The sequence below is a fragment of the Pelophylax lessonae genome, assembly GCF_965119305.1.
Source record: "Pelophylax lessonae genome assembly, chromosome: 9".
In the NCBI taxonomy this organism is placed as follows: Eukaryota; Metazoa; Chordata; class Amphibia; order Anura; family Ranidae; genus Pelophylax; species Pelophylax lessonae.
This window is the reverse complement of record NC_138776.1, coordinates 104,524,942-104,548,770: the sequence shown is the minus strand read 5'-3', so window position 1 is coordinate 104,548,770 and position 23,829 is coordinate 104,524,942. Positions and strand designations below refer to the sequence as shown.

Genomic DNA, 23,829 nt, shown 5'->3' with positions numbered 1-23,829 from the left:
TTCCCGCATCACACCAGAATTGAACAGTGGTTCTCACTGAGATCTGTGAATCGCTGGGGGTGTCAATGCAAGGTTAATGACACCCCCAGATTGGTTCACAGATCACAGTGCGAACTGTTAAATGGTGCAGAAATCGGATCGAAAAGGTGTGAGCACAAATGCGATCTGATTTCAGAGCAAACCAAACAAAAGGGTCCTGCACAATTTTAGTTGCGAATGCAATGCGATTTCAGCCATACAGTTTGTATGGCTGAAATCGCATTGCACAGACATCGCATGTGATCTGTACAGCAATGCGGTGCGAATCACATGCGATGTCTGGCATCGTGCTAGTGTGAACTGCCACTAAATCAGGATTTAATGTATTTTAACAATGTTATTTACCTGTAAAAGTTTCCCTTGTGTAAACATCCAAAAGCACTGAGACTGCTTCTGGGCACCACCATCGTGGATGTGATGTCAGCAGCCCCAGCAGACTCAAATTGACACTCCATAGGATTCCCTCTCCCACCTGCTACATTAAAGCCCCACTCCAGGTAAACATTGTTTTTTCTCTCTCTCTTTTTTTTCTTAATCTTTTACCTTTTAATCTGTGTCCTTACTTGAAAGATCTTCAGTTTTCCTATTTTTTAATCTTTACATAGCAAGGGACATGAACATATAAAATAAGGCTGGGGTGGCTTTTCTATACAACATAGGCATTTGGAGGTACACAAGCAGCCAGATACATCATGGCACATGGAGAGAAAGGCCCCTAGAAGTGCTAATCGGTGACCATTGCCCTTCCTTTTAACATTACATTCTAAATGTACATGACAAAGGGAACGGTGCAGAATCCTCCTCCAGACAGCCTAAACATGGAGCATTTCAACTGATGAGGTCATGGACCATACAAATTAGGGAATACTTTGTTTTGGAGCAGGGTAGGGGAGAAAGAGTGCACAGACGATTGTACACAGAGGAAGGGTGGGAAACAAGAAAGAATGGATCCTGGAGTGGTTCTAACGTCAAAAGGATTTTTTTTTAACCCTAATACATTCTCTGCATTAAGGTAAAAAGTTCTACACTACTTCTCCTACCCACCCCGTCTCTAAACACTTACCCGACTCCCATCACTGGCCCAGCTCTGTCTCAGCTCAAGCCCCTCTCCCTTCTCTTCCGAATATTTACAGGAGACACCAAGGGCAGTGAAGCCAAAGGCTACTGTTGCTGTCAGTCAAATTTCTGTGAAGGAGCAGGGGCGTGGTTTATCGGTGCTGTGTGTGTCTATGAACGAACACAGCCCCACTTCCAGAGCACACGCATGGGTGTCTCCTTATTGCTCCGCTTGCTACGGAACCTGGAGAAGTGGACAAGGCCAGTGGGGGACTGCCAGAAAAAAGGTAAGGGACCCTTCTGTGCAAGAACATTGTACAAAGCAGGTAAGTAGAACCTTTTTTTATTTTTAACAAAAAAAAACCCTGAAGTATCACCTTCTGGTTTATGTAGGAAGGTAAAAGGGCAGAGAAGCTGTGCCAGTACAGACAGTAATTAGAAGAAGAGAAGAGGGCTATGACGTGTAAGAAAAAACGGGGGGGGGGGGGGGGGGGATGGTGTTATTGGCTTTTCAAGTAGACAAATTTTTCTAGCAAGTTTAGAGGACCAGTGCAAGTGAATAAATGTTTTTGAAAAAAAGGAAAACTTTGCAAAATAAAACATTTAAAATACTTGTGCTTTTATCTACAAATTTACCTAAAAGCTGGTAACAGGGTCTCTCTAATGCAAACTACATTACCTAAGAGCAACCAGTTTTTTTCTTTGTAATGGGTAACTACACTTTACTCTCTTCCTTACTGAAGTATAGTATTACTCCCCACACAATATTATAAAACACTGTTTATTTTGAAACATTTGGGATATAAGCTTACAATAAGAAAGTATGCATATAATACAGAAACAAATTCAGCGAATGCAGTAGACTCCGATGACAATGTTAGATGCTATAATGTGATCCTATATTGCCCCCTGGTGGCAAACACAGCAAATACGTTAAATCTAATGCTTTTGGAATCACTGCCTCAGAACAAGAAGGGCAAAAGTTATCGCTTTACTCAAACCTATTTTGTCCTGGCTGTCATGTTAATCCAACGCCTTTAAAAATGACTGACCAAATGACCCAGAATAAGTAGGCTAGGAGTTCTGTCTTTAAATTTGTTTGCGCATGGTAATGTCTCAGAAAATACTGAAGACGGCGACAGCCAGGTAGCTAGCATTTCGAGTAGGAGATCATCAATGGCAGCCTTCTTGCCCTGTGTACATTTTCTTTAAATTTACATTTCATTTACAGTATTTTTTACAGTATTTCATTTACAGTATCTTACAAAAGTGAGTACACACCTCACATTTTTGTAAATATTTCATTATATCTTATGTTACAACACTGAAGAAATGACACTTTGCTACAATGTAAAGTAGTGAGTGTACAGCTTTTATAACAGTGTACATTTGCTGTCCTCTCAAAATAACTCAACACACAGCCATTAATGTCTAAACCGCTAGCAACAAAAGTGGGTACACCCCTAAGTGAAAATGTCCAAATTGGGCCAATTAGCCATTTTCCCTTCCCAGTGTCTCAGGTGTGAATGGGGAGCAGGTGCGGTAAATTTGGTGTTATCGCTCTCACTCTCTCATACTGGTCACTGGAAGTTCAACATGGCAAAGAACTCTCTGAGAACCTGAAAAAAAGAATTGTTGCTCTACATAAAGATGGCCTAGACTATAAGATTGGCAAAAGCCTGAAACTGAACTGCAGCACGATGGCCAAGACCATACAGCGGTTTAACAGGACAGGTTCCACTCAGAACAGGTCTCGCCATGGTCGATCAAAGAAGTTGAGTGCACATGCCCAGCGTCATATCCAGAGGTTGTCTTTGGGAAATAGATTTAGGAGTGCTGCCAGCATTGCTACAGAGGTTGAAGGGGAGGGGGTCAGCCTGTCAGTGCTCAGACCACATGCCGCACACTGCATCAAATTGGTCTGCATGGCTTTCGTCCCAAAAGGAAGCCTCTTCTAAAGATGATGCACAAGAAAGCCTGCAAACAGTTTGCTGAAGACAAGCAGACTAAGGACATGGATTACTGGACTTATGTCCTGTGGTCTGATGAGACCAAGATAAACCTATTTGGTTCAGATGGTGTCAAGTGTGTGTGTGGCGGCAACCAGGTGAGGAGTACAGACAAGTGTGTCTTGCCTACAGTCAAGCATGATGGTGGGAATGTCATGGTCTGGGGCTGCATGAGTGCTGCCTGCACTAAGGAGTTACAGTTCATTGAGGGAACCATGAATGCCAACATGTACTGTGACATACTGAAGCATGATCCCCCTCCCTTCGAAGACTGGGACGCAGGGCAGTATTCCAACATGATAACGGCCCCAAACAGACCTCCAAGACAACCACTGCCTTGCTAAAGAAGCTAAGGGTAAAGATGATGGACTGGCCAAGCATGTCTCCAGACCTAAACCCTATTGAGCATCTGTGGGGCATCCTCAAACCGAAGGTGGAGAAGCACAAGGTCTCCAACATCCACCAGCTCCATGATGTTTTCATGGAGGAGTGGAAGAGGACTCCAGTGGCAACCTGTAAAGCTCTGGTGAATTCCATGCCCAAGAGGGTTAAGGCAGTGCTGGAAAATAATGGTGGCCACTAAGGCTGAACGATAGTCGATGTGATATCGACTATCGTGCTGTGGGCGTGGGCGATACTCACATCGCCGAAGATACGATGTAAGGCATAGGCATTAGGCAGGGAGAAGTCGGGATGACTCACAGTGGTTGTAGCAGAACACAGCCCGACATCCGTCCCACAGGTTCAGTCTGCCTGCCTGCAGATAGCCTAGTTCTCCAGCTGATGGTAATATGATCCTAGAATGAGGAGCTCAGCTCCTCTCTGTAACCAATCAGCGGCTCCCAGCACAATGACACTGAAGAACTGGAAACAAGCTTGTATTGTAACAGTTCAGAGTGAAGAGTCGAGTCAGTACGTGTGGGACTGGACGGATGTCATGTCAGGCTGTGTTCTTCTACCTCCTGCCACCACTGAGTCCCGACTGTACCTAATCCACACTGACTGTCACTGTCAATCCCTACAATAACATTAATCCTGGCCTGCCCTGGCTGTATGGTGCAATCTGCAATTACAATCAGTAGAAGGCTGTGCTGCTGCAATACTTCCATGATTTCCTCTCAATATTGCAATATATATATCGTTGAAAAAAAAATATTGCAATGTACTTTTTTTCCAATATCGTGCAGCCCTAGTGGCCACACAAAATATTCACACTTTGGGCCCAATTTGGACTTTTTCACTTAGGGGTGTACTCACTTTTGTTGCTAGCGGTTTAGATATTAATGGTTGTGTGTGGAGTTATTTTGAGGGGGCAGCAAATGTACACTGTTATACAAGCTGTACACTCACTTCTTTACATTGTAGCAAAGTGCCATTTCTTCAGTGTTGTCACAGGAAAAGATATAATAAAATATTCACAAAAATGTGAGGGGTGTACTCACTTTTGTAAGATACTGTATTATAAAACACTGACTTGCTTCTTTGCACTGGATAAATGCATGATTGATGGCTAAAGGCAACAATTTCAAAGCTGTGTGACCTAAAGGGTCACTTTTACTGTGCCCATTCTCAGGCAGAGTGACAGTAACTCCTAATTGCCCAGCCCTTACCCTCTACAGCACAGTATACCAGTCTGCTCTGAATAGGTAGCCAATGCAGCTGAGCTGATAGAAAAACTTTCCTATGATTTTTTTTTTTTTTTTTAATCACAATACACAATAGTGGGTTACCATTTGTTGCAATGCCATTAAAAAAAAAAAAAAAAATGGGCACAAGGTGCATTACCGCAATGCAAGGGTATGAATCCAACCTGATGGATCGGACACCTGGGTACAAGAGAGAATGTGGTCTCCCTCACGTGACAGTGCTTGGGCATGAGCAGCAAATTGCCAAGCCTAAACAAGGTCGTATGAGGGGGAGCAGTATCATCATCCCCCCAGGTAAGCTCCATCTAATCCACGCTTACTCAGGGTGTACCTCTACAGCTCCGAAGCGGAGAGGGAGTTTGGATTAGGGTGGGCCATCAGGAGGCACTGGTAATTTGCCCTGAAGGGGCAGGAGACCGTATTCTCTAGGAACTTTCTACACTGCCCTAAACAGAATTCTAATTTTCATTCTTTAGCTTTTATTCTCCAGTTAAGACTTTTTGGTTGCTGAGAACTAATAGACAGTTTGTAGTAAACTTTTTTTTTACTAATACACCACTAATGATGCAGATCTTCAATAACTAGAGAAAGTTACTACAAACCAATATTTAACAGCGATAGACCACAAACCATTTACTGTCCACATCAGCTCTTGCCTGGACTTAAGTGCAGAACGGAGACTTTTAGGCAATCTAAGATTTACAATTTAAAAATTTCAGTCATATCTGTGAATGTTTTATTTTATCTGAATATTTTATTTATTGCGTGTTACGACAGGATTTTTTATGTTGATGGTAGCAGTCTGAGATTCTTCTAAGATCATTCAGAATTTATTGAAGGGTGCATCTGACCTGCAGCTGGCCTCCATTTGACCTGTGTCAAGCGGATATGCACTCCCTTAGGCTGGCCATACATGTTCAATTGCCTTGTACAGTTTATCTTTAGATTTACCAAAAACCATATAATAGGAGGTCAAAACTAAACCGCTTTCAATTGTATCCAATTAGGAAGGCCCTTGCACCACATAGTTTAAGGTAAATCTAAAGGAAAATTGTGCAAGGACATTGAACATGTATGGCTATACATGGGAATGCAGAACCTGAGAGCAAAAGCCGTCAACACTGGCCCTTGAAAAAAGTGCCACACAGGTGCGTTTTTGTTTTGTATAGTTCAAAGTAAAACCTTAATATTTTTTTTAGAAAAAAAGTTTACTTAATACAGTTTTTGTATGCTCTAAAAAAAGAAGTGGACGGATCTGGTATGCCTGTTAGTTTTTCAGGAGGACACTCCTAACTCTATGGACGGGTGCAAACAGGCATGTGTCCATTTACACCCGCTGACGTCCGATCCTATCTGCTAAATCAGATTAGATCGGATGGCAGTCGGGTTTACATCCAGCCACCGATAGAGGAGAGCAGGCTGGGTCTGTGTCTGCTCTGCATAAGTGGAGCGGACACAGACCAGCCATCTGCCTGATCCCAGCTGAGCAGGCGGACTTGAACTGAGCCCACCCCGTGTGGAAGGGGTCAAAACCGAACAAAACTGTTTCAACTTGTCTAAGTAAGTTAACAAATCATACTCAGAGTTGTGTGGGCACCTATAGCAAATTATTTTGGACTGTTGACAATTGTATGGTTTTTCTAGGTCTTATCTTAGACAGAATTTGAAAAACTCACATTTTCTTTGCATTAAGAGAATTATATGATAATCTAAACAGCAATGTGCACCACATCAACTGATCACAATTTCTCATATGTTGCCCGAATGTAATGTAATAAAATGTATTCCTGCTGGACTTTATTGCACATTGCCCTGGTTAATGAAAAAAGCTTTATAGGGTCTACAGCACCACGTGCTCACATAATATAGCAACTATTTACAAAATCATTGCACAGAACACCGTACCTCAAGTCGATGTGATGCTTTCTCTGGGTCTGCCACAATAAGAAATTCCTCCAGTGACTTGCTATCATTTGCTTTTGGCTTTGAGGTGTTTGGAATGGTAACAGTTTCCCCTGAGGATGTGGCATGATCAGAATTTTGAAGCTGAAGTTTTTTCAAGCGACGTTCCTTGCGGATGTCTTTGGCTTTTCGGCAAGGTGGCTTACTGGCATCGGCACCAATACCTGTTGTGTAAAAATAAAGCCCACTAAGATGCGGTACACACAAACAATGCAAAAAATTCTCCCGAAATAAGGCCACCATGGTTTATCTCTAATTCTAAAAAATGCATGTTGCCTGGTTTACAAACTGATCCAATGGCTTTAGTACTTTGCTAATTACTGGCCGCTAAGCTAATTAGATTTTTTAGCTGCATATTTGTTGCAGGAGAGAGTGACTCAGACAGCAGTAAATCTGTTAGATTGGCACGACTGCCTTGCTGTGCTCCTCCAATTTTCTCCAGCATCTCACTACTGGTTAATGACTATCATCATTCACAGTTTCAGCCCCAAAGTAAGGTATTAGACAGTAACCAACCACAGGACCTGACCACCATTTGTAGAACAGGGTTCTTGGGTCCTGGGACTCTCTAGTACATAGCTGAACCAACCATCTACATATAATTTTTTTCTATAGACTCTAATGGAGAGATTTTTCCTGCAGTTGCTAGTGTCCTCGCTGTCTCCCTCTCGAAAACCCTAGATTAAAGTGGTTGTAAAGTCATTTTCTGAAATTATGTAATCCGCTGTGTTACATGATAATATACTGTCCAGTGTGTGTTTCTGTGTAAAATGCACTCACATGACTCACTGGAGCTCTCCATCCCTGCTCCGAGCACTAGAGAGGGAGGGGCCAAGATTCCCCACTGACATCAGCCGGGAGAGAGGAGGAAAGCTCCGGTGGGTCACACAAGAGCCCAGCTGCGCTGTAAATAAGGTATTTATCAGAATTATTTTACTGTAACACAGTGGATTACATCATTTCTCAATAGTAATATTATACACTCTCTAGAGGGGGGAGAGAAGAGACCAGTGGATGACGGAGGCACGTAAACTGACCACGGTAATCAGTGCTCAGTAGCCTTCATTGCCGTGGTCAGCACAGACAGGGGAACACAGGAACTGGCAGGATCAACTAGGCTTTTTTTAGAACATAGAGAGAGGTAAATGACACAGCACAAGCACTGTGCTGTATACCATGCTTTAAAGGATCAGGATCATTTTATTTTATTTTTTTTAGGGTTACCTCCACTTAAAAAAATAAAAAATAAAAAAAATTGTAAGTGATTACTTTAAACAGAAATTCATTTTTTTTTTAGCTGTTTTCCCCAAGTAACAGCCAACAACGAAGAAGTAAGTAGCAATGCATCCAGTACAGTGTAATACACTGTATCATAAAGGTACAGTCATATCACTCAGTGGAAATATGAAATAAGGCATGGTATAATAGTGCAGTAAGACACACATTCATTTAACAGTGGTAGTCGCTGTGTGTACCCAGGAGAGAGAAGATGAGAAGAGAACACAAATGGGCAACTCTGGGTCCGAAACCCAAATTAAGGCAACCATTCCGAGCATTGAGAAAACCTCAGGTTTCAAGTCAGATACTGGCAATATAACAGGTCAGTGGGAAAGGTAGGGAGGGGAGAAGGGGAGAGAATTGTTGGGAGGGGGGATCCAATCAGACTCCTCCAGGTCCCTGAGCATCTATCCGAACCTACCATTATTTGTTGAATTTTGTGGGGCAGTTTCTACTCTTGTAGGTCAACGTATACACGGGCTACACTGAATTATTAGCATCTCTACAGGTAGAGCTTGTTTGCAAATACCCAGTTAATTCTACACTGTGGAAATTCTATTAGGTTAGCATTAAAACATTATTTAGCTTTCTAATTGTTGCAGTAGTTTTGTGAACTGGGTATTCCCCAAGATTTATGAAGCCAGGATGATATTCAACTTGCCATCCTGTAAACCTGGCCATAACCTTTTTAATTTTGGATTTGGGAAAATAAAGAGCATTTTGTTTTGTTGTTCTTGCTGCCTGGGATGGCATTGGAAAGCATTCCCCCTCATGCCCTCAGCTAACCACAGGAAGTGAGGGGAAATCTTCTCACGTGGGACCCATGAAGCAGTGACAAGCTTACCCACTCTATAAAAAATAAATAGAACTTTTGTAGTTAACATAAAATCCTTTTCTACCTTTTCCATGGAGGGACAAAGGAAGTCTCATACATGGTTATACTATGCCTAGTAGAGGACTGGACTACAGCAAAGAAACACAGAGCATAACCATACACACAGAGTGGTGGAACCTGTATCCTTCAGTAGACTCCAAGGGATACAGGAAATCCTATACTTCTGGGAAGTCCAAAAGCAGTCCAACTGAGGAATGGGCAACAATAGACTAATAACAGGCCAATTGTGAACAAAACAGGGGACTGCATGCATCTCAAGAGGTTTCCAAGAATGTAGACCTGAAACTGGCACTGGATGAGGCTCAACCCCTAACCTAGTAAAAGAAGACAAGACCAGATGGTAATAGCATAGGAACCAAGCCTGATTGCAGAAGACAAGGGTACTTATTAAACTAGTAAGGAAGATACACCATGATGGGGTAACCTCTAAAAATTGACAGCGTGGAACTGTTTATTCTGATCAAACCAAGAGAAACACCTCTCCAAGGACTGGGATCAGACCAATGAACTGAGGGTTGTCCTGGTAAGGAAACAACAGAATCTCTACAGACTAGAAAAGGCTCTAAGCCTCAGTTCATTTGTTCACAAGCTCCACAAGAGAAGGTGGGTGCATGTCTGGAGACACTGCCAGGACAGATATTCACAGCACTAGAGAGAGGACCATCCAGAAACATTGCGAAGAAAGACTAATTTAGAAGTAACTCTGAAGCGTGACACGTTCAATCCCCATGAAAGCAGCATGATCAATTGTGGAACTATGGAAGTACTAGGCAGGGGATAGCATGTAGATCCCAATAAATAGTGAGGGGAGCAGATCTGATAGAGCAAAGTTCCTCCCTGAAACAACCTGTCTATATTTAAGTCCAGGAAATTAGAATTCCCCAATGACAAGATCTTCCCAATGTGGGAAGATGAGAGGGATGAGGTAGTCCAAAAAAAAGAAACAAAGGATTCCTCAATGAGGTAGGCCCCTCCTCACCTGACTCTCCTGCAAAAGTTTAAAAAAAGGGTAACCAAAGGGAAAACATGCTGTAGACTAAAAAACCAGACTGGAATAAACTGTCTGCAGGCAAAGCAGTTTTCAGCACCAATTCCTGATGAAGCAAGACTCAACTGAATCTTGGAGCCATCAGGCACATTAGAGAGGTGTTGTCCACTAAGGCCCAACTGTGACGGAAGTGGATATCAGATACCCATCCTCCTCAACATCTTGTGACAAAGGTTACTTGCATAAAAATGCTACTCAGCTGCACCCTGCACAAAGATTTTCCAGCTTGCGTGATCACAATCTAGGTGCCAGCAGCCTGAGAGTGATTGTCACTGAGCTACATTAAGTAAACAAATTACCCTTTAGCTACCACCACCCCCACAGAGAGGCCGAAACTCAGAATCTTAGCAATATCAATTAGGATTTTATAATAAACGTCTGTAACACACACGGTCACCAAAGACAGGTATGTTCAGCGATTTACTGTATACCGTAGCGCTCTTCAAGAGACAGGAATTCATTTAGCTTGCATCAGGGCAGCTTTCTAGGCTCAGAGTACAAGGAAACTCTTTAGGTACACACAACATTTAGATTGGATGGCTGGATGTGACCAAAGTCATTTCAGATGGGCAGCAGGAACGAACCTGAGATCGGAGTTCAATATGACACTTTCCAACCCAGTAGCAGCATGGTGCTGAATGGTGCAGCACTATACCCAACAAATGTCAGTGCTCAGTCCTCAGGGTTATAAATCAGGAAACTCAAATGGTGCCCAGCAGAGCAAACAACAAAGTAGCTCCTGGTGCTCTACCCAATTAGTTTAATAAAAGAATAAGGAAATGCGAATCCAGATAGCTGCCACTGTAGAAACCAGCTCTTGCAGAGATGTAGCATGCAATCTTGAAGGACCAATTAAAGAAAGAAAAAAAAAAAGTTAGTAAAAATAGACTTTTCCCAGAAAAGCTGAAGCGAAGCAGTCTTATGACACAAGCAGAAAACTGAGGCATGCTGGGATTATCCTGGGCTGGCCTACAGATCGTTTTGTTTGCCAGTATACGACTTCCTGTATCCCTAATGGAAAAAAAAAGAAAGTGTTTAAAGAGATGTATGGGATATGTAAAAAAAAAAAAAAAAAAAAATTGCATACTCGCCTCTATGCTGCATGACCACTGATTGCTCAGCTCTCTCTGCCTGTCACCTCTCTCTGTTCTGCTACCCCAGCACTCCCAGGAGCCCTGGACTAGAGATTAGGCGGGTGCAGCTCGTTTCGGCTGTCAGATGTGGGCTGAGAGCCAGAGATAGCTGTCAAACCGGGATCTAGGTGGATTGAAACAATATGGTACAGATGCTTCCAGAGCCTGGAGCGGCTCTGTGACATCAGCTGACAGCGGGTTTTACCTCGGTCGTTCAGAATGCAGGCTCTGTGAAATGTGTTACACAGCAGAGTCTTTGCACAGGGCATAGTGACCGATCTACTAACAGCCAAAACCAATGAACACTATTCTGTACTCCTACTCCTGGACTTTTCTGCTGCCTTTGATGCGGTTGACCACCCCCCTCCTCCTCAAAAAACCCCACGCCTTTGGTCTCTGTGACTGTACTCTCTTCACTGGTTCTCTTCCTACTTATCCAACTGCACCTTTAGCGTTATGTACAATTCTACTTCTTCCTCTCCTCTTCCTTTCTCTGTTGGGGTCCCCCAAGGCTCTGTTCTTTGACCTCTCCTATTTTCAATCTACACCTCCTCTCTGGGTCAGCTGATAGCCTCCCATGGCTTCCAATAGCATCTCCACTCTGACAATACCCAAGTCTATTTATCAACCCCTCAGCTCACTCCCTCAGTCTCCTCACGTATCACTAATTTACTAGCAGATTTATCAGTCTGGATGTCACACCACTTCCTCAAACTCAATCTATACAAAATCGAACATATAATTTTTCCTCCACCACGTGCCCCTTCCCCTGATCTCTGTCAAAATCGATGGCACAACTATCAGCCCATCCCTGCATGCCAAAGTCCTAGGTGTTGTCCTGGACTCTGTACTCTCCTTCAAGCCCCACATCCAATCACTGTGCAAATCTGGTCACCTGATCCTCCGTAACATCTCCAAAATACGCCCATTTCTAACCAATGACACAACAAAGCTCCTAGTTCACTCCTTGGTCATCTCGACTACTGCAATTGCCTTCTAATTGGCTTACCTCTCTATAGGCTATTTCCCCCTCAATCCATCATGAATACTGCTGCCAGATATCCACCTTACCAATCGCTCAGTGCCCGCTACTCCTCTCGGTCAATCCCTCCACTGGCTGCAGCTCCCCCTAATGAATTAAATGTAAAATACTAACAACATCTTATTTTATTTATTATTTATTTCAGGTACTTATATAGCGCTGTCAATTTACGCAGCACTTTACATATACATTGCACATTCACATCAGTCCCTGCCCTCAAGGAGCTTACAATCTAAGGTCCCCAACTCACATTCATACATACATAGTAGGGTCAATTTTATACAGGATCCAATTAACCTACCAGCATGTCTTTGGAGTGTGGGAGGAAACCGGAGTACCCGGAGGAAACCCACGTATAAAGTCATCCACAATTTAGCCCCCCAGCTACATCGCTAGCCTAGTCTCAAAATACCAACCTAATCCCCCTCTTCGCTCCTCTCAAAACCTCCTGCTTTTTAGCTCCCTTGTCACCTACTCCCACACTCACCTCCAGGACTTTTACAGAGCCTCTCCAATCCTATGGAACTCATTAACCCAATCTGTCCAATTATCCCCTACTCTATTAGCTTTTAGACGATCCCTGAAAACCCTCCTCTTCAGAGAAGTCTATCCTACCCACACCTAACAATTGTACTTCCATTTTCTCCATCAGCTCATCCCCCACAGTTCTTGCCTTTTGTTTCACTTGACCCTCCCTTCTAGAGTGTAAGCTCTAACGAGCTCAGGGCCCTCTAATCCTGTATTGAATTGTATTGTAACTGTATTGTCTTCCTTCATATTGTAAAGTGCTGCGCAAACTGTTGGCACTATATAAATCCTGTATAATAATAATAATAATAATAATAATAGTTCAGGTTTCTTTTTTAATTGTAGCAAAGAGTACATTGTTCCCTCGTGATAAAGGTTTGAGGGTGTCCACAGTGACACAGGCATTTTAAAATGGGCAGTTGATGTTTATGAGGAGTCTAGAATATAGGGGCCTCTAGATAGGTTAATAATATAAAATAGAGCAACAGAACCCTAACATACTGTGTCCAAAAATGTGAAAAAAAGCTTGTGCTATATTTTAAGTAGCAAACAACATTTACAAGTTTGAGCATTACTGTTACAAAACCACATTTGACAGACCGCTGTAATTTAGCTGCAAAAAAAAAAAAAAAAAATGTAATTTTAGGGTGGAATATCCACTTTCTTACTAATTCTCATAGCATCTATAGAACATTTCATGTGCTGAGCACACCCATCACAGCAGTATAGGTACATGAGAAGATATAACCCCAGAACCACACACATTGCTGTAAATCAAGTGGACACCACCCACCACTCCCACTCATCGGTACTTCTAGTACAAACAACAAAATAAAAAGAAGCCATATGTGCGTGGGATTTAAGCAAGCTGGAAGAATTTTCAAGAGATAACAGGAAAAGAGTCTTTGCTTGTTATACTATTTACTTTTAGGCCAATAAACCTATAGCTAAACACAGCAAGTGTGAGTCGCACGTAATCGTACGCTTGCTCTGCATAGTATATCTCCCACAGAAAAACAATCCTGGAGGTTTCCAAAAACTACTTGAGGTTAAAAACCAAAAAAAATAAAAATATTGAAAATATCAGAACATATCAGTGGAAACCGAACAGGGGTCCTAACTAGTGATCGTCTGATATAGGTTTTTTTATTGCAGATATCGATATTGTGGTCATCACATACCGATATCGGCCAATATTTTCGTACATTAAAATTTTTATTTTTTTTTGACAGGTACTCTTGTGGAGGGATCTGGGGGTCTAAATACCCCAAACCCCTCCTCTGCACTTAAAAGCATTCAAAACGCCAAGTTTGGCCATTTTGAATGCTGTCATTTTTTTTAAATTTAGCTCCGAGTACCCGGAAGTGATGTCATGACATCACTTCCGGGTTTTTACATGGAGACCCGATCAGAGCCGAATGCGGCTTTGATCGGGTTTTCTCTTAGGCGGCCGTGCAGGCTGGTTGCCCGGGTCTCCCGGTGGGACGGGAGACCCGGGTGAGCCGCGGAAGGCGGCGGGGACGTCCCCTCCCGCTCCTTGTAATGACAGCCAAGTGGCTTCTCACCAGCATTGGTTGTCATTACAAGACAGCTGACCGTCGGGTATGGACGCCGGTACCAGGGTGATGCCTCTAGCTGCAGGCATCACTCTGGTACAAGCACTTTCCCGAAATATTGGTAACCTCCGGGCCGATTCCGATATATCGGGGAAAGTGCATATCGACCCCTGTTTTATCGGCTTTGCCGATAATCGGTCGATCCCTAGTACTTACCCCTCACCACTTTATCCAAAATTTTGAAAAAGGTCTTGGTTTTAGAAATATTTTAAAAAGAATGGTGCTCAAGGACACCGATGCGAAAAAGGCTTCTTTCCAAAAAATAAACTGCTGCACCACACATGCAAACAGATATTACACAACACTTCTGATATGTTTTGTAGACTAATGAGAAAAAGCTCATTAAAAAAAAAGTGAATACACTCCTGCGCTACCCTCCTATTGTGAACAATATTAAATATTAAAGGCTGCTGCTAGCATCAACCATGTGTTCCCACATAAAAAGCAAATCTAAACAAAGAAATAGATGCTGCGCTGCTAAGCAATAACTTATATATAAATTAATAATAATTGCAAGACCTATATAGTACAAACTTCTATGTGCCACTATACTTGCATTAAAACATCAACTGTGTGTTGGAGTCTTTTGTGCATCACGTAATACATAAAGTTCATACCATTCATGATAAAGCTTATATTCCTCGCAGTGAATTTTGCCCACAACTCCAGTGCAGGGGCTCCACTATGATATCACACACATGCTCCACCTCTGTGCTCACTCTGCCCTCTCCACCAACATGTGACCCAAGTAATTCAGGTCATATAGCTCTTGTACTTGTGCTCAGATGGACATCCACTAAACCACGCTCACTGTCCACGTGTCTATCAGGGGACCTGACAAAATCTTGTAGGGAAGCGATGTAACGCGTAAAGGCGGGGAAGGGTGATGTCATACGCACAAACCGAAGTGGATGTCCGGGATTGAGATGTGGTACAGTGGATGGTTTCTGTGATATGCGATACTGGTTTTTAACCCTCGGCATTGAAAAACTAAGCAGCCGGGACTTTGACCTCTTAAAGGGATACAAACCCAAATGACTCTGGAGATGTCCAAAAGGAGGAAGTGAGAGCAGAGTTCAGTGGACATCCATCTAAGCACGAGTACAAGTGCTACATGACCTAAATTACTTGGGTCATATGCTGGAGGTGGGGGCAGAGTGAACACAAGTGGGGGGTGCAGCATTGAAGTTGTGGGCAAAATTTACTGCCAGGAATACAAGATTTATCACAAATGTTATGGACTTTATTTATTGTGTAATGCACAAAATAATCAAATACACAGTTGTTGATGTTTTAAAGCATTTATTGTGGCACATGAAAGTTTGCACTATACAAGTCTCTCAATTATTTTTTACTTATTGGGTATTGCTTAGTATCGCAACATTTATTTCTTTATCTTTGGAGTAGATACCCATTTTTGCAATAAAAACACCAGAGCACCATAAAATGACATCCTAACCTAAAGCATGACAGAGTAACTATCACAATTTGGGGCTGCTCTGCTGTCTCTGGACTCTACAGCTTGATATTATAGAGGGAATCATAAATTAAAATGTGTAACGACAAGACGACAGTTACATCAATTGCAGTAACAGTCAACAGCAGAACAGCTTTTACATTTTTATATTTGGCTAACCAAGTCAGAGTCCAGACTTCAATTGAGATGCTTTGGAATTACCTTAAGAGCCAATTCACACTATATGCGGTGACAGACCTTTTACCACATGGTAAAAGGTCTGTCACCACAGGGAAACACAGGAAACAATTATTTCCTATGTGTCCCATTCGTGCTGCGATAAAATACAGACATGCTGCATTTCAGCGCAGCGCACTTGCCCAAATAGCACTGCAATTTTAGGCAGTGCAGCACGCCACCTAACATTGCAGGGGATGAAGTGTACATTTATACAAAACCAAATAGGGAAGGAAGAAGAGAAAAAAAAAAAAAATGGGTCTTTGACTTTTTACCGGGATCCATGATGCGCCATGTTCCAGGGATAGAGCACATCACCGTTTGCTGGGCTCCCCCATGGGCGCGCGCAAGTGCAGCGAGAGTGGGAAGATGTCATATGAACAAGATAGCCGTCTGCCCGTAGGCAGGCGGGAGGTGGTTAAACCACATGACTGTCATTTTCAAAACTCTATTAGACTTAGCTAATATTTCTGAAAATAAAGATTCTTAGATTATTGTTTTAGCTTTGTAAGTAAAAAGCAGAGTTCCACCCAAAAGTGGAACTTCCGCTTATCTGTCTCCTCTCCCCCTCGCTGCGGCAAAGTACATCAGAGGTTCAGCCCCCTCCTCCTTCCCCTGCTGCCAGGCCGATAAGAGTGCAGTGTACTTCGCGCATGCGCAGTAGGGACTCGACCGTGAAGGCTTCACTGCCAGGTTCCCTTACCGGCAATGGGGGCAGCAGCACCCCACAGCCGAAGAAAACATCAGCTGGGGTGCCGACATCACTAGATTCCAGGACACGTAAGTGTCCCAATATTAAAATTCAGCCGCTACAGTATGTGTAGCTGCTGACTTTTAATTTTTGGAGGGGGGAGGCCGATACATCGCTTTAATCCTATTGTTCTATAATATTGTATAAATGGTGATTATTGTTATATTCTTTGTGTATGTTAGTCTAAAACAAACATTTATCCTTGAGAACAGCTTTGTGATTACAAAAAAAAAAAAAAAAAAAAAAAAAAAAAAAAAAAAACATACCAGGTTTCGGAGTTGGATAAAAAGTGGTCTTAGGTTCAGTAGTTTGTTCTGATTCCACTGGTTTTACATTAAAGTTCCCGTCAGTGCACAAGTGCAATTCCTTGTCATTTTCTTCTTCGGTCTGCTCTAGCTCTGTACTTAAAGGTTTCAAGTCTTCTGCAGAAACATCAGTTTTGTCCTGGATGCAGACTTTGAAGGAAATAGGACTGCCAGCCTGTGAATCCATTGGCTCTCCAGAAGGTTCTAGTAAAAAAAAAAAAAGGCAAATCCTTAGATACTTCACCCTAAAACTAAAACCCCTGCATCTAAAGATCTCCACTTTCTAAAAAATGACTAACTAACCCACATGCCACTATAAAAAAATCTTAAGGCCTTGTTCACACCAAACATGCATGAAAACTGATGGAAAAACTGTGCATTTTCACGTGCAGAGACACGGGTTTACATCAGTTTTCATGCAAGTTTTTATGCACATTGACACCAGTCTTCAGGCACGTCTTTTGTGCGCCCTGTTCACATGCATGTTGCAGATTCCTGCGCAGAAAAAATACACGTGATACCAGTGTTGTGGTGTAAACAGGGCACATAGAGAACATTTGTATTCTTTGAGCCATTGCAGAACGCGCGCAGAAAAACTGACCTCTCTGCACATGGTGTGAATGAGGCCTAAGAGCTTTAGTTGGCAGCAACTCCTAAATAGCTTCTCGGGAGAATACAGTTTGGTATATTCGACTCAATTAAGTGGTTAAACTAATACTTAAAAATTTACAGTTTAGCACAGTGGTCTTCAAACTGTGGTCCTTTGCTTGCTTTTATCCGGCCCTTGGGGCACTATTTTCATCCACCGAAATCAACAATTGGGCACTATTTCCATCCACTGAAACCAACAATGGGACAATATTCCCTCCACTGACACCACAGATGGGGGAACAATTTCTGCCAACGACACCAACAATGGGACACATATCCTACCGATGACACAGCACTATTCCTCCTACTGACACCAAAGATGGGGTATTGTTTATTCCCACTGACGTCAGGACCTTTTCTATTCCCGATGGTTACAGCCCGGCCCGGCTTAAATCTGAAGAACAGTAAACTGGCCCCTTATTTAGAAAGTTTGGAGACCCCTGGTTTAGCACATCTAATTAGATTTTTTTTCCGCACTGCTGTTGCTAAATATTTAAACTTGTAACAAAAAGAGTCTGGAGATAAAATCTACAAGCACCCGCCCAGCGCTAGTGGTCTCAGAAATTCTAAAAATTGATCTTAAATGAATCTAATTAAAATTACAATTAAGATGTGTGTATAACACCTCAGTGTACACTAGCAGCTGCTGTAAGCAAATGACATAAGGAAAAAATGTAAAAAATGCAATCTCTCCTGCACAAAACTATAACAGCATGTTGTGAATAATGCTGTTATAGTTTTGTGCAGGAGAGATTGCATTTTTTACATTTTCTCTTAAATATTTAAACTTGACATCAATTTAAAGCTTCCAATAAATTCAGTGACTCACCATCATTTGTGGAGCGAGATACTTCCCCGGACTGAAGAAACTTCTGCATTTTTTTGAGGACTTTCTTGTGTGATTTGTTGGGATGGAAATCTGTAGCACATAATCTAGAAAGAAAGCACTAAAATATAATTTTTTTATTTCTCGAAGAAAAAAAAAGTATTATCTGAGATGCCTCTAGGTGTCTGATAATAGATTGCACTGTCTTGCATAACCTAAAGTAAAATGTAAAACCAAATTTATTTCTCTTGTTTGGTATTTGTTTGCCATCTTTGTCCCACTGAGGAGATCTAGCTTCACTTCGCGTCCCATAAACACAACAGGAAGTGAGAATAAAAAAAAAAAAAAAAAAAAAAAAAAAGTTCAAAAGTAAGGTTAAGCCAGTCTATTCATGTTCTGGCGACAACTCAGAATTTTAGATTTTCCATCACTTTCAGTCTTGTTGACAACAGTCACCATGCCAAACAGCGTGGGTAAATTCAAGAAGGTGAATTTGTGGCCTAGGATTTTTAACTAGCAGAGAGAATACCAAAGAGTGGGTCAATTTCCTCAGCAGGGGAACAGAGAGCAATAAAAACCAGACGAGGTTCTAATCCTTCAACCCTTTACCAAAAAATAAATATTTGAAGGAAACCTGTCATTAGGAAGTCTGATGTGAACTCTCCTTAGCATTCTAGCTATCCCACTGACCCAGTTATTTCAATATTCTGATTCACTGACCTGGAACAAGGATGCTGCTCTATAATGGAACATAGGTATAAAAATATATAACTGCATCCATAAAGCTTTACATGTATCGTGGATTGGCTCCACTTCCTCAGGAACAGATGAGTAATATATATCTGCAAAAAGATAATATATGTATATATAACGAGATACCAATATGGTATATTCATAGTCCCAAATGACAGGGAGTATGTAGCTTGATGTAAGGCCTAACTTTTCTGATCTATATACTTGTTTTAGGTCAGTAACGGACAGTACTGAAAATTACCATATACTAAGGGGTCAATGACCTTCTGCTGTTCTCTGCCACCAGAACCAACTGCTTTGATTCTACTAACTCTTATACTCCTTGTGAGGATCATTCTGGAACCACAATTTAACTAACCTCTTTTTTCATTTAGCTCTAATATTTAGACATAATAATGAATCGGAAGCACTAACTACATCTCTCCGCCTTATTAAAGGCTTTGGCAACTTGTTTCCTAACACAACAAAAACGTATTCACTACCTTAGTTTTTGTAGAGCTACAGATTTCATATGTGCAACATTTTTCTCCTGTAGCTTGTTTATTCACTACTCATAAAGTAGAAGTCTTGTAATGTGGTTAAAGTGAATGTATAGCTTCTTAAATATTATATTAGATATGCATGTAAAAGACACCAGTGATGTAAACAATCTGATCTGTAGATGGAGAAGATGAGGTCATTCATCTCCTCCTCCATTCAGAGAACTCGACGTACACTATATTACCAAAATTATTGTGACGCCTGCCTTTACAAGAAAATGAACTTTAATTGCATCCCAGTCTTAGTTTGTAGAGTTCCATATTGGGTTGGCCCACCCTTTGCAGCTATAACATCTTCAACTCTTCTGAAAAGGCTTTCCACAAGGTTTAGGAGCGTGTCTATGGGAAGGTTTAACCAATTCTTCCATGTTGGACGAGAAGGCGTAGCTTGCAGTCTATGCTCTAATTTATCCCAAAGGTGTTCTATTAGGTTGAGATCAGGACTCTGTGCAGGCCAGTCAAATTCCTCCACCTTGCTTTGTACAATGGTCCAAATTGGCCCATAAGGGGGTTAGCACCTTAGTTCCAATAATGGGAAATTTTAAGGCGTCAGAATACCAAGGCATTTTAGACAATTTCATGTTCCCAACTTTGTGGGAACAGTTTGAGGATGGCCCCTTCCTGTTCCAACATGCCCACCAGTGCACAAAGCAAGGTCCATAAAAACATGGATGAACGAGTTTGGGGTGAAGGAACTTGACAGCGAGCCAGGCCTTCTCGTCCAATATCAGCGCCTGACCTCACAAATGCGCTTCTGGAAGAATGGTCAAACATTTCCATAGACACACTCCTAAACCTTGTGGACAGCCTTCCCAGAAGAGTTGAAGCTGTTATAGCTGCAAAGGGTGGGCCAACTCAATATTGAACCCTACGGACTAAGACTGGGATGCCACTGAAGTTCATGTGTGTGTAAAGGCAGGTGTCCCAATACGTGGAGCCAGAACACAGGGAGTATATGTTTAAGATTACCGAAAAAAGCTTGCTCAAATTCTCAGCCTGCATCCTAAAATCTACAAATATTCTGTATAATTTGGTGGTAATGACATACACATAGAAGGGAATTGGTTAAAAATCCAAGGAAAATATAAACAAAAAAAAATACCTTATGGTATACTGAGGGCAGCAGGTCTCATTCATCAAAGGCTTGTATACATACTTTCCACTCCTAAAATAAAAGTTATACAAAGCTCTGTGATCAGATACAAAAGAATGCTGCTAAACAAATCCATTTCCTTTATTTGTTAACAAAAACATTCCATAAACAACCAAAGTAAACAAGAAAGTAAATGACTGCGGGCAGAAGATAAGGCTGACAAACAACTATATTTAGTAACGGGAATACAATACTTATTTGGAAACCATGACGTGGAAATTCAATCATCACTAAGCCCCCCTTGGAAACAGAAATATGCTGTGGGAATCCAATTCACTGCTGCCCTCCATCTTTGGATGTCCACGATTTGACAACGTTATTTGGTTTTTAATACAAGGAAAAAGGCGATGGTTCTATTTTTCATTATAATGGTACATTTTTGTATATTTATGACTTTAATAAATTACATTTTTGAACACAGTTTCTATTTTTATATTATGGTATGCTCTCTGATCCTTAGTAGTGACTGTCTTTTGCAAATGTCCCACAAGTATTTTTTGCATTGTGGTTCAGTCATAGGATCACCCCTTAAAATGATTGTAAAGAAAACATTTTTAAAAAAAATAACACATCTTCTGGTTTTGCACAGAGCAGCCCAGATCCTCATCTTAATGGGTTCCCCACTGGCGCTCTATGCCCCTCCCTCTTTCCAAGTGCCCCCATAGCAAGCCACTTGCTGTGGGGGCACTCATGCGTGCTCGCGCTCGAGCGGGCTCTCTGCATCCATAAGACACAGAGTGCAGCTTGGTTCAGCCCTGCCCCCTCCTCACTGGCTGTGATTAACAGCAGCAGGAGCCAATGGCTCCTGCATCTCAGCCAATCCGGAGGGAGAGACCCAGGAAAGCCTCAGGTATTGTGCACATCACCGGATTGGGACTGGGCTTGAGTAAGTATTAAGGGGGGGGGGGGTGCACACCAAAGGTTTTTTACCTTCATGCATAGAATGCATGAAGATAAAAAACCTTCAGCCTTTACAACCACTTTAAAGGGAAATAAGGATCCACCACACCCACCCCTTTTTGGGTAATGGACACAGGCACAACTGTAACATGTCTGGGCTGCATTTTAAAGGATCCTTATGGTGAAACGTTTTCTATTCTGGTAACTGTCGGGGCCAATTCACATTATATGCGGTAAAAGAAGTTTTACCGCATTATAAAACATCTGTCACTGCAGGGACACACAGGAAACAATGGTTTCCTGTGTGTCCCATTCACACTGCAACAAAGCCTAGACATACTGCATTTTATCGCAGGACACACAAGGCCGAAATCGCACAGTACACTGCCCCCTATCGCAGCTGGAGCAGTGAATTGCTCCAGGTGCTCTGCAATTTGTGGGCTGTATAGTGTGAATTATTAGTTTGGTAATATCTGTAATGATAGTATTTGCTATATGAATTATTTTACATTTATTTTTCTCCAAATTTACATGCAGACCAAGTTGGCCAGAAACGGTGGCAGTTGCAGGGGTTAGGGAAAAAAAATATTTATATTTATATATATATATATATATTTATATTTATATATTACACACACACACATATACATATACAGGGAGTGCAGAATTATTAGGCAAATGAGTATTTTGACCACATCATCCTCTTTATGCATGTTGTCTTACTCCAAGCTGTATAGGCTCGAAAGCCTACTACCAATTAAGCATATTAGGTGATGTGCATCTCTGTAATGAGAAGGGGTGTGGTCTAATGACATCAACACCCTATATCAGGTGTGCATAATTATTAGGCAACTTCCTTTCCTTGGGCAAAATGGGTCAAAAGAAGGACTTGACAGGCTCAAAAAAGTCAAAAATAGTGAGATATCTTGCAGAGGGATGCAGCACTCTTAAAATTGCAAAGCTTTTGAAGCGTGATCATCGAACAATCAAGCATTTCAATCAAAATAGTCAACAGGGTCGCAAGAAGCGTGTGGAAAAACCAAGGCGCAAAATAACAGCCCATGAACTGAGAAAAGTCAAGCGTGCAGCTGCCAAGATGCCACTTGCCACCAGTTTGGCCATATTTCAGAGCTGCAACATCACTGGAGTGCCCAAAAGCACAAGGTGTGCAATACTCAGAGACATGGCCAAGGTAAGAAAGGCTGAAAGACGACCACCACTGAACAAGACACACAAGCTGAAACGTCAAGACTGGGCCAAGAAATATCTCAAGACTGATTTTTCAAAGGTTTTATGGACTGATGAAATGAGAGTGAGTCTTGATGGGCCAGATGGATGGGCCCGTGGCTGGATTGGTAAAGGGCAGAGAGCTCCAGTCCGACTCAGATGCCAGCAAGGTGGAGGTGGAGTACTGGTTTGGGCTGGTATCATCAAAGATGAGCTTGTGGGGCCTTTTCGGGTTGAGGATGGAGTCAAGCTCAACTCCCAGTCCCACTGCCAGTTTCTGGAAGACACCTTCTTCAAGCAGTGGTACAGGAAGAAGTCTGCATCCTTCAAGAAAAACATGATTTTCATGCAGGACAATGCTCCATCACACGCGTCCAAGTACTCCACAGCGTGGCTGGCAAGAAAGGGTATAAAAGAAGAAAAGCTAATGACATGGCCTCCTTGTTCACCTGATCTGAACCCCATTGAGAACCTGTGGTCCATCATCAAATGTGAGATTTACAAGGAGGGAAAACAGTACAACTCTCTGAACAGTGTCTGGGAGGCTGTGGTTGCTGCTGCACGCAATGTTGATGGTGAACAGATCAAAACACTGACATAATCCATGGATGGCAGGCTTTTGAGTGTCCTTGCAAAGAAAGGTGGCTATATTGGTCACTGATTTGTTTTTGTTTTGTTTTTGAATGTCAGAAATGTATATTTGTGAATGTTGAGATGTTATATTGGTTTCACTGGTAAAAATAAATAATTGAAATGGGTATACTGTATCTTTGATTTTT

At 42.0% G+C, this 23,829-nt stretch overlaps 1 protein-coding gene across 4 annotated transcripts in view; it reads right to left on the bottom strand.

The window, feature by feature from the left end:
- ATE1 (arginyltransferase 1) overlaps positions 1-23,829 on the bottom strand; it is a 153,456-nt gene that overhangs the window by 106,380 nt on the left and 23,247 nt on the right. For all 4 annotated transcript variants that reach the window (XM_082267397.1, XM_082267395.1, XM_082267396.1 and 1 more), the window contains exons 3-6: positions 20,873-20,935; positions 18,482-18,585; positions 16,963-17,205; positions 6,656-6,876 (exon numbers count right to left, since the gene is read on the bottom strand). In XM_082267397.1, the coding sequence (XP_082123523.1) occupies positions 6,656-6,876; positions 16,963-17,205; positions 18,482-18,585; positions 20,873-20,935 (631 nt within the window). The remainder of the gene's footprint in view (positions 1-6,655; positions 6,877-16,962; positions 17,206-18,481; positions 18,586-20,872; positions 20,936-23,829) is intronic.